The following is an 18893-nucleotide window of genomic DNA, read 5'->3' as shown; positions in this document are numbered from 1 at the left end:
TACATAAGAGTAGCTAGAGATTTATGCTATTTTAAAATTTATTTAGAAAATTTGTTTTAACATAAAATAAGCTGTGCAATTTTTATAAAGAGGAAAAACTATTTGATTGTTTTTTGAAATAAAAAGGAGCCCAATTATGTAAAACATAAATTTATGAGTTGATTAAAAACTTAATTGAATTTATTGTACAAAATAAATTTTTTTTCAACATAAGGATTATTAAAAACTCTACATTTATAAGTTATTAAGTAATTTTAGAAAGCATTATTGTTATAAAAGCTAATCTAAAAATTGTATAATTCGATAATTATTAAAAGTTTTTTAATAAAAAAGAAAATAAGAAATTTTTACTTTGCAAAACATGGATCTAAGAAAAATTGATTTATTCTCCTAGTCCTTCTAATTTAATGTTGGTGGCTAATAAGTTAAAAAAGGAACAAAAGCGGGTGCTCTTCTTACTATTGCTATTTTGTTTTCCACACTAATTTATTTTATTTACCTTTCATATCAGTATTATAGTAACTAAATTGATCCAAAATTTAGAGCTTAAAGCTTCATAACTGAAGATACCACAGAAGTCGAATTGCGTAATGATCTTGTAGGATTTAGATTTGAGTATAACGTAAATACTAGCATTGATTCTTTATAAGCATAGCAAAATTTAACATATTTAGTGTATTATGCTTATTTTTTGTACTAAAATTAATCTCAATTGTAACAGATTCCTGTAAATATAATAAAATGCACTAATTAAGAGTTAGAAGGGTATAATTGCTTAGACTTTTCTTCTATATCAAACTATACCTTGATGCTTAACACAAGATAGAACATTCTTTCTCAAATACTCATTTACACTTATGGTTGCTATGATATAGATTCTGTTAAGTCTACTGTCCCAAATAATTGCGCTAATCAAACTGATATTGATAATATGATTAATGGAGAATAGGCTTAATTTCGTGTGAAGTTATTCACTTCATAATATAATACTACATCTTAATAGGTCTAAGTTAATTACAGGAATGCTTATATAATCTTATTATCTGATCAATTTACTTTGATAACTTTAAAAGCTTAAAAGTAAATGACAAACATTAAGGAGGGATTTTTAATATAGTCAGAAAAGGAATTTTCATCACCTATTGAGTATTCGTTATCAAATCAAGGCTTTGATAGAAATTTTTCATTATCAGAAACATATTATGATCCTTACATTCAAATTACGTTGGTGATGGATGAAATTATCTAGTAGTTTTAGATTTAGTATCCCACTTTTCCAGAAATTATATCTCTTGTTAATGGAACATTTGCGCTACTCATGACTCTAGGAATAATTGGAAGATTTCTTGCTAAGAAATAATTAAAAGAAGAAATATATTTAATGTTTTTGTAAAATATGTATAATGACACTTATGAGTAGCTGATTTAAGCAAACAAAATTTTTGAATAAAAAGAAAGAATTTGTTTAGATACTTAAAGTAAGAAATATAATGAAAACGTTGAAGAGTACATAGATACTATAGATTCACCAAATTTAGCAGCTCGAAAATTTTCAACAAAATTAAAATAGAGTGTAGAGGCTTCACCTAAAATTAATGAGTTTTCAGATTAACTATTTAAAAAGAAGTTAGAAACAGAATTTTAAGAAAATTAAATATTCTAAACATAATTAAAAAAAACTAATTCTGTTTTTAGTTTTGCTAATACTGAAAATGAATAAGATCTAAATAAATAAAATTTTGTTCGTTAGTTTAAACTTGATACTGATCCTTAATCAAGTAAACGTGATTCAATTGTAGATTAATAATCATAATAGTTAATTTATAGCTAATTCCAAGAAGGTGATAAGTAAAATCAATAAAAAGATTAAAATTAATAAGTTTTAAGAAAATTTAGTTTATTTTCACTCAATTAAGAAGATAAAGGCATCAATAAAAGTGCTCCTAAAGCTTCGCTATTTATGGAAAAAAGTAATAAATTAGACATAAGTAGCACTTCTAATTCAATGGATACAAAAAAAAGAGTACTTAGCATCTCAGTAAAGAAATCTTAATTTGGATAAAAATCTCTTTCGAATAGTACTAAGATATAGAGGAACAAAAACTAAGATGTCAACGAAATTGCTGAACACTTTAAACAAAAGTTAAAATTACTTTCAGATTAAAAAATTTCAGAGAAGATTAAGAATACTATATTCAGAATGAAGTAAATAAATAAATAGATGTTTAATATTTTACCATTTTTCTTCATAAAACAAATTTTTTTAACTTAATTATAAAAGAATATTGAAAAAGAAATAAAGTAATGAATTTAAAGATTTGGATTTATCTGTAAAAAAGCTGATAGATTCTTAAGTGAATAAAAGCCTAGATATTTTGCAGGTGTATAAAGAGATTATATTTATAAAGAAAGCTATGATGATTTTACTGACAAAAGATTAGTTAGCAGCTATTTCTTTAGTAGGTTGTTCACCTTATTTCTTAAGCAAAGAATTGCTTGAAATAGAAAAAAAGAAGTATTAAGAATGTAAATTAGATAATTTATTTCATTTTAAATATTTATTTTATTTAAATAAACCTTAGAAAATGAAGAGAAAAAAAATTATTTTGAATAATAACTTGCTATTTCCTTATCCGAAGAATTACAATAAAAGTATATCAAAAAATTTTTATCTAAATGCTTAAATAGCGATTCAGTAAGTGAGATTGATTATAGGATATTATCTTCTATTCTTAAAGGCTAATCTAAATAAATAAATTAATGATACAAGTTTATACTAAAATTGAAGAAGGATATAAAATACTTACATATCATAATTTATTATTATAAATTTAATAAATATATTATTCTATTATTCATTTTAATAATTATTTATTATGATTTTTTACCTAAAAGTTTTCTATATATTGAGAAATCAAAGTTATAAGTTCTTTATTTTGAAAATTTCATGAGTTTTCTATCCTTAAAAACTAAATTTCTTTTATAAATTTATGCGTTTTATAGATAAAAATTTAATATATTACAATAAGATAATTGTTTTGATAAGTTTTTAATATTTTTGATTTTATTGAGCTAATTTCAAAAAAATTGTAAGTTGCTTATTATTTCACAAATTAATAAAATCCAGTCAAATACTTAAACAATTTAAAAACTTTTTTAATATGAAATATCTTTTAATTTTATGATTATAAATCTACTAAATTATATAAATTATAGTGCTATAAAATAACCAAAAATTCTCTAATCCAGATAATAACTGAAATCCTTACATTTTAATTAATGTATTTTAAAATATTTATATATTAGATATGAATTGTAAAATTTATAAAATATTTTTTAGCAATAAAGAAAGAATTATTAATTGAAGAAACAACAAAAACTCTTTTTTTAAAAAATTAACTTACATTTTTCAACAAGAGATAAAATCTATTTAAAATTTTATGTTAAAATTTATTTTCATTTCTAAAAATAGTCTGTGAAATTTTTATGAAGTGAAAAAACTAGTGATTGATTGCTTTTTTAAAATAAAAATCAGCCCAAATAAGTAAAATTTAAATTTATGAGTTGATTAAAAACTTAATTAAATTTATTGATTACAAATTTAAACAAGAGATAAATACCATTTAAAATTTATTTTCATTTACTAAAAATAATCTGTTAAATATTTATGAAGAGAAAAAACTACTATTTCTTTTTAGAAATAAAAATCAGCCCAATTATGTAAAATCTAAATTTATGAGTTGATCAAATACTTAATTAAATTTATTGATTTCAACTTTCAACAAGAGATAAAAACTATTTAAAATTTATTGTTAAAATTTATTTTCATTTCTAAAAATAGTCTGTGAAATTTTTATAAAGAGGAAAAACTTCTGTTTGTTTGCTTTTTTGAAATAAAAATCAGCCCAAATAAGTAAAATAAATTTAAATTTATGAGTTGATTAAAAACTTAATTAAATTTATTGAATACAAAGTTCAACAAGAGATAAATGCTATTTAAAATTTATTTTCATTTCTAAAAATAGTCTGTTAAATATTTATGAAGAGAAAAAACTACTGTTCTATTTCTTTTTTGAAATAAAAATCAGCCCAATTATGTAAAATCTAAATTTATGAGTTGATCAAATACTTAATTAAATGTATTGATTTCAACTTTCAACAAGAGATAAAAACTATTTAAAATTTATTGTTAAAATTTATTTTCATTTCTAAAAATAGTCTGTGAAATTTTTATAAAGAGGAAAAACTTCTTCAACAAGAGATAAATGCTATTTAAAATTTATTTTCATTTCTAAAAATAGTCTGTGTAATTTTTATGAAGAGTAAAATTACTGTTTGATTACTTTTTTGAAATAAAAATCTGTAAAGTTATGTAAAAGTTAAATTTATGAGTTAATTAAATACTTAATTAAATTTATTGATTTAAAAGTTCAACAAGAGATAAAAGCTATTTAAAATATATTTTCATTTCTAAAAATAATCTGTGAAATTTTTACAAAATGAAAAAACAAACTACTGTTTGATTGATTTTTTGATATAAACATCTGCCCAATTTTGAAAAATTTAAATTTATGAGTTGATTAAAAACTTAATTAATTTTATTGATTACAAAGTTCAACAAGAGATAAAAGCTATTTAAAATTTATTTTCATTCCTATAAATAGTTTGTGTAATTTTTATGAAGTGAAAAATTATTGTTTGATTGCTTTTTTGAAATAAAATCTGCCCAGTTATGTAAAATTTAAATTGATGAGTTGATTAAAAACTTTTTTAAATTTATTGCTTTTAATTAAGTTTTTTTAACATAGATGATTACTAAAACTCTACTTTGTAAATTATTAAATTAGTTGAGAAAACTTTATTGCTATAAAAGCAAACTGAAAACGAACACAATTTGATAATTATTAAAAATTATTTAATAAAAAAGAACACTAAAATTATTGAAATAAGAAATTCTTTGCTTTGTAAAACATGGATTTAAGAAAAATTGATTTATTCTCCTAGTCCTTCTAATTTAATGTTGGTGGTTAACAAATTAGAAAAGGAACAAAAACAGGTGCTTGTCTTACTATTGTTATTTTGCTGTCCACGCTAGTTTATTTTACTTACCTTTCATATCAGTATTATAGTAACTAAATTGATCCAAAATTTAGAGCTTAAAGCTTTATTACTGAAGATACCACAGAAGTCGAATTGCATAATGATCTTATAGGATTTAGATTTGAGTATGACGTAAATACTAGCATTGATTCTTTGTAGGCATAGCAGAATTTAACTTATTTAGTGCATTATGCTTATTTTTTGTACTAGAATAAATCTCATTTGAAACAGATTCCTGTAAAAATAATAAAATGCACTAATTAAGAGTTAGAAGGGTATAATTGCTTAGACTTTTCTTCTATATCAAATTATACCTTGATGCTAAACACAAAATAGGACATCCTTTCTCAAATACTCATTTACACTTATGGTTGCTATGATATAGATGCTGTTAAGGATGATGTTCCAAATAATTGCGCAAATCAAACTGATATTGATAATATGATTAATGGAGAATAGGCTTAATTTCGTGTTAAGTTATATACTTCATAATATAATACTACATCTTAGGAGGTCTAAGTTAATTACAGGAATGTTTATATAATCTTATTATCTGACCAATTTGCTTTAACAACATTAAAAGCTTAAAAGTAAATGACAAATGTTAAGTCAGGCTTTTTAGTTTAGTCAGATAGTACATTTTCGTCACCTATCTAGTATTCGTTATCAAATCAAGGCTTTGATAGAAATTTTTCATTATCAGAAACATATTTTGATCCTTATATTCAAATTACGCTGGTGATGGATGAAATTATCTAGTAGTTTTAGATTTAGTATCCCACTTTTCCAGAAATTGTATCTATTGTTAATGGAACATTTGCACTGCTCATGACCCTAGGTATAATAGCAAGATTTCTTTCTATGAAGTATATTAAAGAAGATATATATTTACTCTTTTTGTAAAATATGTATCATGACACTTACGAGCAGCTGATTTAATCAAACAAAACTTTTGAATAAAAAGAAAGAATTTGTTTAGATACTTAAAGTAAGAAATTTAATGAAAATGCAGATGAGAACTTCGAAACTTTAGACTCACCAAATTTAGCAGTTCCAAATTTTTTGACAAAATCTAAATAGTGGGTAGAGTCTTCACCTTAATATAAAGAATGTTCACATTTATAATTGAAAAATACGTTGGAAACAGAATAGTAAGATAATTAAGCATACTAAACATAATTAAAAAAATTTGATTCTGTTATTAGTTCTGTTAATAATGATACTGAGTGCGATTAAAATAAATTAAATTCTGCTCGTTAGTTTATGAAACTTGATTTAGTTCCTTAATAAAATAAACCTAATTCCGATGTTGATTAATAATTATCAAAGTTAGTTTAAAGCCAAGTTCAAGAGGATGATAAGTAAAAATAATAAGAAGTTTAAAATTAATAACTTTTTAGAAAATTTAGTTTATTTTCATTAAATTAAGAAGATAAAAACTTTAATTTATCAAAGATTCCATAATCACCTCCTCCCAATAAAAGCCTTCCTAAAGCTGCATAATTAACTGAAAAAATGAAATAATTAGACATGAAAAGTTCTTCTAATTCGATGGATATAAAAAAAAGAAAGCTTAGCGTCTCAGTAAGGAAATCTTAATTTGGATTAAAATCTCTTTCAAATAGCCCTTAGACATAGTAGAATAAAAACTAAGATGTCAACTAAATCGCTTAACATCTTAATTAAAAGTTAAAATTACTTTAAGACTAAAAAATTTCAGAGAGCATTAAGAATGCTATATTCAGAATGAAGTAATTTATAAATAGATATTTAACAATTTACCTCTTTTCTTCTTAACTAAAATTTTTAATTTAATTAAAAAAGGATATGGAAAGATAAATAAAGTAACGAATTTAAAGAGTTAGACTCATCTGTGAAAAAGCTTATAGATTCTTAAGTGAATAAAAGCCTAGATATTTTGCAGGTGTATAAAGAGATTATATTTATAAAGAAAGCTATGATGATTTTACTGACAAAAGATTAGTTAGCAGCTATTTCTTTAGTAGGTTGTTCACCTTATTTCTTAAGCAAAGAATTGTTTGAAATAGAAAAAAAGAAGTACTAAGAATGTAAATTACTTAAATTATTTAATTTATTTAAATATTTTTAATTATTTTGTTTATTTAAATGTTTTATTTATTTAAATAATCTATAGAGAATGAAGAGAAAAAAAATTATTTTGAATAATAACTTGCTATTTCCTTATCCGAAGAATTACAATAAAAGTATATCAAAAAATTTTTATCTAAATGCTTAAACAGTGATTCAGTAAGTGAGATTGATTATAGGATATTGTCTTCTATTCTTAAAGGTTAATCTAAATAAATAAATAAATGATACAAGTTTATATTAAAATTGAAGAAGGATATATAAAATACTTACATATCATAATTCATTATTATTAATTGAATAAATATATTATTCATTTTAATAATTATTTATTTATTTTGATTTTTTATCTATTGAGTTTTATATATATTGAGAAATTAAAGTTATAAGTTCTTTATTTTGAAAATGTATTTATTTTTCTATCCTTAAAAACAAACAAACAAAATTTCTTTTATAAATTTATGCGTTTTTGAGATAAAAATTTAATATATTACAATAACTTAATTGTTTTGATAAATTTTGAGTATTTTTGATAAAATTGAGCAAAAAATTTCAAAATAATTGTAAATTGCTTATTATTTCACAAATTAATAAAATACCAATCAAATACATAAACAATTTACAAACTCTTTTAATATGAAATATCTTTTAATTTTATGATAATAAATCTACTAAATTTTAGTGCTATAAAATAACCAAAAATCCTCTAATCTATATAATAACTGAAATCTTTTCATGTTAATTAAGGTATTTATTTTAAACTATTTATATATTAAATAGGAATTGTCAAATTTATAAAATGTTTTTTAGCAATAAAGAGATTAAATAAATTGAAGAACCAACAAAAACTCTTTTTTTTTTAAATAACTTGCACGTTTAAACAAGAGATAAAAACTATTTAAAATTTATTGTTAAAATTTATTTTCATTTCTAAAAATAGTCTTCTGTAAAATTTTTATGAAGAGAAAAAACTATTGTTAGATTGCTTTTTTGAAATAAAAATCAGCCCAGTTATGTAAAATTTTTATTTATGAGTGATTAAGTACTTAATTAAATTTATTGATTTCAAATTTCAGCAAGATATAAATGCTGTTTAAAAGTTATTTTCATTTCTAAAAATAGTCTTCTGTAAAATTTTAACGAAGAGAAAAAATTACTATTAGATTGCTTTTTGAAATAAAAATCAGCCAAACTATTTAAAATTTTTATTTATGAGTTGATTAAAAACTTAATTAAATTTATTGATTTCAAATTTCAAAAAGATATAAAAGGTATTTAAAATTTATTAAGTGTCTGTGTAATTTTTATGAAGAGAAAAATGACTGTTTGATTGCTATTTTGAAATAAAAATCTGTCCAGTATTGTAAATTTTAAATTTATGAATTGATTACGTACTTATTTAAATTTATTGCATTTAATTAAATTTTTTTTAACATACACGATTACTAAAATTCTACTTTTATAAATTATTAAATTAGTTTATATTTCTATAAAAGCAAACTGAAAACGAACACAATTTGATCATTATTAAAAATTCTTTAATAAAAAGAACACTAAAATCACCGAAATAAGAAATTCTTTGCTTTGTAAAACATGGATCTAAGAAAAATTGATTTATTCTCCTAGCCCTTCTAATTTAATTTTGGTGGCTAACAAATTAGAAGAGGAACAAAAACAGGTACCTGTCTTTCTTTTATTATTTTGCTGTCCACGCTAGTTTATTTTGCTTACCTTTCATATCAGTATTATAGTAACTAAATTGATCCAAAATTTAGAGCCTAAAGCTTTATAACTGAAGATACCACAGAAGTCACATTGCATAATGACCTTATAGGATTTAGATTTGAGTATGACACAAATGCTAGCATTGATTCTTTGTAAGCATAGCAAAATTTAACCTATTTAAAGTATTATGCTTATATATTCTACTAGAATTAATCTCAATATATTGAGGTTCCTATAAATATAATAAAATGCACTAATGAAGAGTTAGAAGGGTATAATTGCTTAGACTTTTCTTCTATATCAAACTATACCTTGTTGCTAAACACAAAATAGAACATTCTTTCTCAAATACTCATTTACACTTATGGTTGCTATGATATAGATGGTGTTAAGAGTGATGTCCCTAATAATTGCGCAAATCAAACTGATATTGATAATATGATAAATGGAGAATATGCTTAGTTTCGTGTTAAGTTATATACTTCATAATATAATACTACATCTTAGTAGGTCTAAGTTAATTACAGGAATGTTTATGTAATCTTATTATCTGATCAATTTACTTTAACAACATTAAAAGCTTAAAAGTAAATGACAAATGTTAAATCCGGTTTTTTAGTATAGTCAGATAGTACATTTTCGTCACCTATTGAGTATTAGTTATCAAATCAAGGCTTTGATAGAAATTTTTCATTATTATATGCAAATATTGATCCTTACATTCAAATTACGCTATAGATGGATGAAATTATCTAGTAGTTTTAGATTTAGTATCCCACTTTTCCAGAAATTGTATCTATTGTTAATGGAACATTTGCACTGCTCATGACTCTAGGTATAATAGCAAGATTTATTTCTATGAAGTATATTAAAGAAGATATATATTTACTCTTTTTGTAAAATATGTATCATGACACTTACGAGCAGCTGATTTAATCAAACAAAACTTTTGAATAAAAAATAAGAATTTGTTTAGATACTTAAAGTAAGAAATATAATGAAAATGCATATGAGTACTTTGAAGCTTAAGACTCATTAAATTTAATAGTTCCAAAATTTTAGGCAAAATCAAAATAGTTGATAGAGATTTCATCTTAAGATAATTCACATTTATAATTAAAAAGTACATTGGAAAAAAAATAGGAAGATAATTAAGCAAACTAAACATAATTAAAAAAACTTGATTCTGTTATTACTTAAGTTAATACTGATACTGATCGCGAGTAAAATAAATAAAATTCTGTTCATTAATTAACGAAAGATGATTTAGTTCTTTAATAAAATAAACTTAATTCCAATGTTGATTAATAATTATCAAAGTTAGTTTAAAACCAATTTCAAGAGGATGATAAGTAAAAATAATAAGCAAATTAACTTTTTCGTAAATTAAGTTAATTTTCATTAAATTAAGGAGATAAGCTCGTTAATTTATCAAAGATTCCATAATTGCATCCTCCCAATTAAAGCGCTCCTAAAGCATCACCATTTACTGAAAAAAGTAAATAATTAGACAAGAAAAGTTCTTCTAATTCGATGGATATAAAAAAAAGAGTACTTAGCGTCTCAGTAAGTAAATCTTAATTTGGATTAAAATCTCTTTCAAATAGCTCTTAGACATAGAAAAATAAAAATTAAGATGTCAACTAAATCGCTTAACACCTTAATTAAAAATTAAAATTACTTTAAGACTAAAAAATTTCAGAGAACATTAAGAATGCTCTTTTCAGAACGAAGTAAATAAATAAATAAATAAATAGATATTTAACAATTTACCTCTTTTCTTCTAAACCAAAATTTTTAATTTAATGAAAAAAAAAGGATGTGTAAAGGTAAATAAAGTAAGGAATTTCAAGATTTAGACTCATCTGTGAAAAAGCTTATAGCTACTTAAGTTAATAAAAGCCTAGATATTTTGCAGGTGTATAAAGAAATTATATTTATAAAGAAAGCTATGATGATTTTACTGACAAAAGATTAGTTAGCAGCTATTTCTTTAGTAGGTTGTTCACCTTACTTTTTAAGCAAAGAATTGTTTGAAATAGAAAAAAAGAAGTACTAAGAATGTAAATTACTTTAATTATTTCATTTATTTAAAAAATTTTATTTGTTTCATTAATTTAAATATTTTGTTTATTTATTTATTTAAATGACCCACAGAAAATGAAGTGAAAAAAAACTATTTTGAGTAATAACTTGCTATTTCCTTATCCGAAGAATTACAATAAAAGTATATCAAAAAATTTTTATCTAAATGCTTAAATAGTGATTCAGTAAGTGAGATTGATTATAGGATATTGTCTTCAATTCTTAAAGGCTAAGCTAAATAAGTAAATCCATGATATAAATTATACTAAAATTGAAGAAGGATACATCAAATACTTAGATACCATGGTAAATTATTATTATTTCAATAAATAAATATATTATTTTATTATTTAGTTTAATAATTATTTATTTAAATTTTTTATCTAATAGTTTTATATATCAAGGCATCATTATTTTATGTCCTCTATTTGAAAATATTTTTAATTATTATTTTTATTAAAAAAATTGATAAATTTTTTAAAATTTATATTGGTTATTTATGAAATTAGACTTTATATTTTTAATGTCATAGAATAAATAAATCTTTATTTATTTATTAAAATAATTATTATCTTGGTTAATATAGAGCCATCAATTTTATTGTGGTTAAATTTTCTTTTTATTTTTTTTATTTATTTCTTTATAAAACTCAATTTATTTTTGATAATGTAATGTTTTGGCTTTTATGAATGTAAAAAATTATTAAATGATTAATTTACTGAAATAAGAAGTAAGTAAATTATGTAGAATTAGATCAATCTAGTATTATTTCATTTATTTTTTTATGATTACTATTTTTAATTGATAAGCAAATTTTTATTTGAAGCTAGAGATGTTTTTTGTTAAAGCAAAAGAGGAATGAATATATGGTAACAAAAAAATTTTCAACTTTAATTCTGATAAAATAGATACATATCATAATAAAATCTATCTGATTGATTGCATCTTTTATTTACAATAATTAAGCAAATCACTATTAAATTAATCAATAAAATCAGAGTAAAACTTAATTGATTTATAAACAATATCAAAAATTAATAAATTGAATAATATAAAGTTTGTTAGAAAATGGGAAAAGGTTTAAAATTTTTTTCTTACGGACTGTCATTAGTAATATTTTGCACTTTTGTCTACATATATCTCTCAAGCCCAGTTTATAATGGTTATGTAACCCACAGCCATCTTAAATATGGTGCAGTTTACGTTAGAAGAGATGAATACGGAATACCTACTATTAAAGGAAATAAACTTAGAGATGCTATTTTTGGATTAGGTAAAATACGAAAAAGCTTGGACTCTTTTTAAGTTAATTAATTAAATACTATTTAAAGGTTATGCATAGTGTTAAGATAGATAATGGCATATGGATTTTTCTAGGAGATTCGCTTAGGGAAGGTTAAGTGAAATATTTGGAAATAAGACATTAGATATGGATATTTAGCAAAGAGAGTTTGGTCTTCTGAGCATAGTTAAAAGCATGAAAATAGACGAAGAAACTAGGGAGCATTTATAAGCGTTTACTGATGGTGTTAACGAGTGCAATATTAACAAAAAAGCAAGATCTTTAGAATATCTTATCACAAGATCTGAATTCCAAGAGTGGACCATTGAAGACTCAGTTTCAATCCTTATGTAGATATAGTTATTTTTGGCTTAAGATTTTCCTGCTGAGCTTATTAGAGAAAAGATAGCAAAAAAGTATACAAGCGATGTTAGCGTAAGTTCAGGAATACATTGGGAATAAGGCCATATCCCACTTGAAACAATTATGACAGAAGAAGATGTAAAAAAAATGGGGCTCTTTGAAAATTACAATGTAATAAAATTTATACTTTAAAAATCAACTTTAAAAAAGATAAGCTTAATAGTTAAGAAGCTAGCTAGATGGGGGACATTTGAATAAAAATGAATATTAAAAGAAACAATGAATAAGGAATTTAAATTTCTTTTTTCAAATGCATGACCATCCACCTTAAGCATCTTAAGCATAGAAAAATATTAATAACAATTAGAAAATTATTTAAATGTTAAGCTATTTTTAGCAAGTTTTTGCAATTGATTTTTTATTAAAGAAGATTATTTTATTGATATTAAATAAATTTTATAAAAGGCTTCTAGCTTCAATTAGCAATAAGCACCCAAAGTAGCTGAAGATTATATTGATAAAATATTACAAAGTGGATTAAGCGAATATTTGGACCATTAAAGAGGATCAAATACATGGGCAATTCATGGTAATCACACTAATACTGGAAAGCCAATTGTTGCTAATGACCCTCACTTATTTAACTAAATGCCTTCATTTTGGTATCAAGTACAACTTATTTATTAAAATGAAAGAAATATCACAATTAGTGGGTCATCAACTCCTGGTATTCCAGGTATATTCTCAGGTAAATTCATATTGCTTCATTTGATTTGTAAACTTTATATTTGTTCATTATTAGGCATAACTGATTACTTAGCATGGGGTGTTACCGCTTTAAGCAATGATATTGCTGATTTGTACTCTGAAAAGCTCAATGATAAAAATACTTAATATTTTTTCGATGGTAAATGGAGGGATTTAAAATACAGAAATGAAACTATTAAAATTAAAGGATATCCTGAGTATAAGCTTACTGTTAAGGAGACACACCACGGTCCAATACTCAGTTCTTAATATAAAGATTCTAATCTAGCTCTTTGCTGGGTTAACAGAATACACAGTTTAAATAGCTTAACTTCTATGTACAGATTTTATGAAGCAACTAACTTGCAACAAGCTTTAGAATAGTTACAAGATCTATAAGTTAACTTTGGTTTATCTTTTGCTACAAATGATAATCACATAGGTTTCTTTGCAACAGGAATAATTCCACTTAGAAATAACCCTGAAAAGTCTGCTTTTATATAAGATGGTACCGATAGAAATAACGATTGGATAGGTTATCTCCCTAAATCATAGAATCCTCATTTAATAGATCCTGAAAGAGGTATTTATTTTGTTAATATTTAAAAATGATTAGGTAAATAACGAAAATAATTTTGTTTAAAGGTTTCATAGTTGCTGCCAATAACAAAATAAGTCCTAACAGTGCAAAGGGATTTGCTTCTGTGAATATGCATCCAACTGCACGTGCTCAAAGAATCAGAGAAATGATTGAACAATACATTAAAGAAGGGAAAAAAATATCAGTTGAAGATGTTAAAAAGATGTAATATGATGCTGTAGATGTTTATGCAAGATAAGTAGCACCTTATGTGATCAATCTTTATGAAAAATAAAAATAACAGTACAAATTATTTTGTTGCTAAAATACATTTTTTTTAATTCTTTTGATATCTAACAATAGATTTTAATCTGTCAACGAAACTCAAAAAATAGATTAAATGATTATACACCTAAAGAATTGGACTTTCTCTTACGAAAAAGAATTAGTAGGTGGTACAATATTTAGTACTTTCTACTTAAAAGTTGGTGAAAAGTTATTTAACAAATACTCATCAGACAAAAAGTAAAGAAATGAAGCTGTCTTTTACTATCACATGGAACCCTTTATAATGAACTAAATTATCTAATGGTCAGAAGGCAAAGACTAAAGCTCTGCTTGGTGTGATGACTCATGCTGCTCTGAACACTAATAAAAATGTGTTAAGCTATTCTTCCAAGCTATAAAAGATACATATAATTACTTACAAGTAATTTTAATAGAATAAAATTAAAAGCAAAGTTGAAAAAATTATTGATTTCTTATTTTCCTTAGTTAAATCAAGATGAAAAGAAAATGTTTTCTTCAAATACAAAATGAAAGTTTTTACTTCATTAAAAAATTAATGAATAAAATTTTCTCTTAAATTTATTTAATTTTGCTCAAAATTTATAAAATTTGACTAAATTAAGTGCTTTTGCATGAGCAAAAAAGTTAGTTGAATTTTAATTAAAATTAAATTAAATTTTTCATAAAATTATAATTTTCATAGTATTTTTAAGAATTTTAAATTAAATTATAACTAAAGAATTGAAATTTAAACACATTTTTAAACTTTTATTTTATTAGAGAAGATTAGGTTAAAATATCTTTGAATGGTAATGGTAGAAGGTTCATGAAAAATAGATTCCTCATATTTCATTTAAGAGTTTGCCTTATTTTAGTAGTATTTTAAATAAATCTTATCCTGCTTCAGGAAATAAAAGAACAGTTGGTGCTCAAGCTGAAAATTTCAAAGAAAGTGACTTAAATAGTATCTTTTCTGCCAATATGAGAGCAGTCTACTCTCTTGATAGAAATGATAAAAGTTTTTATGTTATAGATACAGGTATATCAGAGAGTGTTCTTTCTACTCACTATAGTGACTAATTAAAGCTCTATCAACAAGGGGAATATGTTGAAATTAAAAGAGATCTAAATAAGTTAAAAGAAAACAACAAAGATATGCTTCTTTTGATTTATGATCCTAAATTAGGTAAGAAATCAAAAGAATAAAAATCTAATGATGCTCCTAAATAAGACACTAACAGCCAAACTGAAACATCACACAAATAAAATAAAAAATAAAAATCTGAAATTAAAACTGATATGTGATTCCTCATTATTAATCTTACAAACAAAAGATCCTAATTGAACTGATGAATTTACTATCAAGGATATCTTAGAAAAACTATATCTAATTTAAAAGTGACTATTCATAACATTTATTTTTTTTTTTTTTACATAAATATTGAATCTTAATAACTTATTTTTAAAAAATTAAATTTGTCTAAGATTACATATATTAAAATATTTGAGAAATTTATGTAAAAATTTATAACAATTTTATTCATATTCATTAAAAATATAAAAAAATTAAACAACTAATTCATTCATTAATTTCAATAAAGAATAGTGATTCATTAAAAAAATAAAACATAACATTCAAAAAAAAAGAAAGTTTTCTTAAAATAAATTCATCATTTAATTTAATAAATGATTGGTTGATAAATTAATCTGAGATCTTTTCTATATTTTTTATTGATTATGAATGATAGATGAATATTCATTTGTTTTTACAGAAATATTGAATCTTCATAACTTATTTTTAAAAAATAAAATTTGCTCTAAGATTATATATATTAAAATAATTGAGAAATTTATGTAAAAATTTATAATAATTTCATTCATATTCATTAAAAATATAAAAAAATTAAACAACTAATTCATTAATTAATTTCAATAAATAATAGTAATTCATTAAAAAAATAAAACATAACATTCATAAAAAAAAGAAAGTTTTCTTAAAATAAATTCATCATTTAATTTAATAAATGTTTGGTTGATAAATTAATCTGAGATCGTTTATATATTTTTTATTGATTATGAATGATAGATGAATATTCATAACATTTATTTTTTTTTGTTTTTACAGAAATATTGAATCTAAATAACTTATTTTTAAAAAATGAAATTTGCTATATCATTATACATATTAATATATTTGAGAAATTTATGTAAAAATATATTTTTTATTCATATTTATTAAAAATATAAAAAACTTAAACGACTAATTTATTAATTAATTTCAATATATGTAGAATAACGATTCATTAAAAAAATAAAAGATAACATTCAAAAAATAAAAATTTTCTTACAATAAATTCATCATTTCATTTAAAAAATGTTTGGTTGATAAATTAATCTGAGATACTTTCTATATTATTTATTGATTATGAATGATAGTAGAATTTAATTAATCTTCGAGAGATATTCATATAAAAGCTTAGATTTTCAAAGATATTGTTTAATAAATGCTTTTTATTTAGTTTGAAATATATTGAAATTATAAAAAAATTTTTGAAAATATTAATAAGAAAAAAGTTAATAAAAATATACTTTTTAGGCATGTAGTATAGTAAAAATTAATAGTAGTAAGATATTTCTATGATTTTAAATTCTCAAACTGCAGTTGATTTGCAATTGAGACATTTTAAGGGAGAAGCTTTTAGTGATAGCGAAAAGCAAACATTTCTGTCAATAGTTAAGATATTATCTGTAATTTTTTTCCTTTTTAGCATCCCAATAACAGGACTATCAGTTTATTACTTCTCTATCATCAAATCCTACTACTTTATCTTTGTAATAGTAGCTGGAGCTTGTATGATTTTATTAGGTATAGCAGTATTTGAATGGGGAAAAACAACTTCTTTGAGAATATTTAAAAACCAAAATAGCATTCAAAAATCTTAATTAGCTTCTAATAGATTCTCTTAATATGTCTTTATATCAAGCATTACTATTGCTATGCTTAACACAATAATCATTCTCTATCTCTATAACTGGGTCGTCATCAATCAAAGCATATACACTGCCTAGTTTGGGCCTTCTTAGTTTTAAAACTTCAAACAAAGTAATTTATTTTTAAAACAATTTTATATCCTTGAACTGTCAATTTCTTCATTTTTTATTTAAATTTGCAACAAAATATTCATAATAAGTCAGTGAAGATTAAATTTGCATATTTATTATTGGATTTTATGCATATAAAACTTTACCAAATAATAGAGAGATTTTTATTATTTTATAAAATAAAAAATACTCTGCTAAAATTGTTTTAAATATGATCAAGTAATAAAGAATTTATTATGAAAAAAATGCATATCTTTACAAAAAATAAAAATTTCTAATTTTTAACGAATTAAAATTAAAAAATATTTAGTTAGTATTAATTAATTAAAACTTGCAATTCAATTTTTTTACCAGATAGATAAATCAGTTATTAAATATAAATATTTTTTCATTAAAAGATTATTAGCTTTGTATGTTGGTGATATGGGCACTTGTAGTCATTAACTAAGTAATTTTACTTGCTTTCATTTACTATGAATTCATTATTACTATTGGCCTTTATGATTTAAGGCTTTTGGCTCACTATTTTAATGTCTTTCTCACAGGTTTCTCTCTTACTTGCGTACATGCATGCAAAAAGGCAGAATCTTATTTTACGCTATATGGAATGAGTGAATATGCTAATAAAAATGTCCTTAATATTGTTTATATGATAAGTTTAGGTTAATTAGCTATTTGCATTTTTAATTATATTGTGATTGTGAGGAAAAAGAGACAAGAATATATGTGGATAGGAACAGTTTTAATATTTATAAGCTGTTTCTTGAGTGCATATAATCATTTAATTTATAGAGATGCATAGAATATTTTGGAAGGATACATGAATACATGGTATTAATAAATGCCATATGTATCAAATTAATATATGCAAAATGAAATGCAATGTAATAAATATATTACAAAAGATGTAGAAGGTGAAAATGTTTACTCTCTTCACTGTGATCTAGACTACCAAACATTGGTTTGGGAAGATAATTACAACTTGAAAGTCGGAGAAAGACTTTATTAAACAGCTTGCCTTAATTAAGACTGTAAAGGAGTACTTGCCTAATCATACAGTGCCTGGTATTACAGAATTAATCTATTATTTTTTTGCTAAATACTATCATAATTTATCATAGCTTCCATTTTTTACTAAATTTCATTAGTAATGAGTCGTAAAAAGCATGGAATGGATAATGTAGATTATTTCTTTGGATTTTGCACTATTTTAGTTATTGGATCTGTCCTCACATATATTTTTAACTATGATTTTACAGAACCCCCACAACTAAATGCTGGAAACATGTTTTTTTCTCATAACCTTTATGATTAACTAAACTGAAATGAAAAACTAATTAATAAATTAATGTGCATATTATATCTTTGTTTTAATTAATGGATGGATAGATAGATAGATCGATAGAAAGATAAATACTCTTCTCAAAATTAAAAATTTATAATTTTAATTATTATAAAAAATATAATAAAATTATTTATTCAAATTTTAAAACTTTTTAATGTTGATTTTAT

General features: G+C 22.6%; 4 protein-coding genes across 4 annotated transcripts; all 4 read left to right on the top strand. All coding sequences in view use genetic code 6, as the record gives it.

Moving 5' to 3' along the window:
• Positions 1–361: 361 nt before the first annotated feature.
• TTHERM_00527230 (AMP-binding enzyme family protein) lies at positions 362–2764 on the top strand (the record flags this gene model as incomplete). Its single annotated transcript, XM_001028128.2, has 3 exons — positions 362–2205; positions 2282–2526; positions 2583–2764. The coding sequence occupies 3 exons, from the start codon at positions 362–364 to the stop codon at positions 2762–2764; spliced, it is 2271 nt and encodes a 756-aa protein (XP_001028128.2).
• Positions 2765–4971: 2207 nt separating this feature from the next.
• On the top strand, positions 4972–11098 carry TTHERM_00527220 (transmembrane protein, putative; the record flags this gene model as incomplete). Its single annotated transcript, XM_001028127.2, has 5 exons — positions 4972–6851; positions 6925–7169; positions 7256–7325; positions 8985–10667; positions 10753–11098. 5 exons carry the CDS (start codon positions 4972–4974, stop codon positions 11096–11098), a joined length of 4224 nt encoding a protein of 1407 aa, XP_001028127.2.
• Positions 11099–12087: 989 nt separating this feature from the next.
• Positions 12088–15584, top strand: TTHERM_00527200 (peptidase S45 penicillin amidase; the record flags this gene model as incomplete). Its single annotated transcript, XM_001028125.2, has 7 exons — positions 12088–12292; positions 12351–12835; positions 13130–13412; positions 13467–13994; positions 14057–14294; positions 14355–14700; positions 15060–15584. The coding sequence occupies 7 exons, from the start codon at positions 12088–12090 to the stop codon at positions 15582–15584; spliced, it is 2610 nt and encodes an 869-aa protein (XP_001028125.2).
• A 1293-nt stretch (positions 15585–16877) lies between these two features.
• On the top strand, positions 16878–18705 carry TTHERM_00527190 (transmembrane protein, putative; the record flags this gene model as incomplete). The annotated part of the gene is made up of 2 exons (XM_001028124.2): positions 16878–17382; positions 17780–18705. The coding sequence occupies 2 exons, from the start codon at positions 16878–16880 to the stop codon at positions 18703–18705; spliced, it is 1431 nt and encodes a 476-aa protein (XP_001028124.2).
• Between the last annotated feature and the right edge of the window lie 188 nt (positions 18706–18893).

Source organism: Tetrahymena thermophila (assembly GCF_000189635.1).
Source record: "Tetrahymena thermophila SB210 genomic scaffold scf_8253811, whole genome shotgun sequence".
NCBI classification, from domain to species: domain Eukaryota; phylum Ciliophora; class Oligohymenophorea; order Hymenostomatida; family Tetrahymenidae; genus Tetrahymena; species Tetrahymena thermophila.
This window is presented reverse-complemented; position numbering and strand designations above follow the sequence as displayed.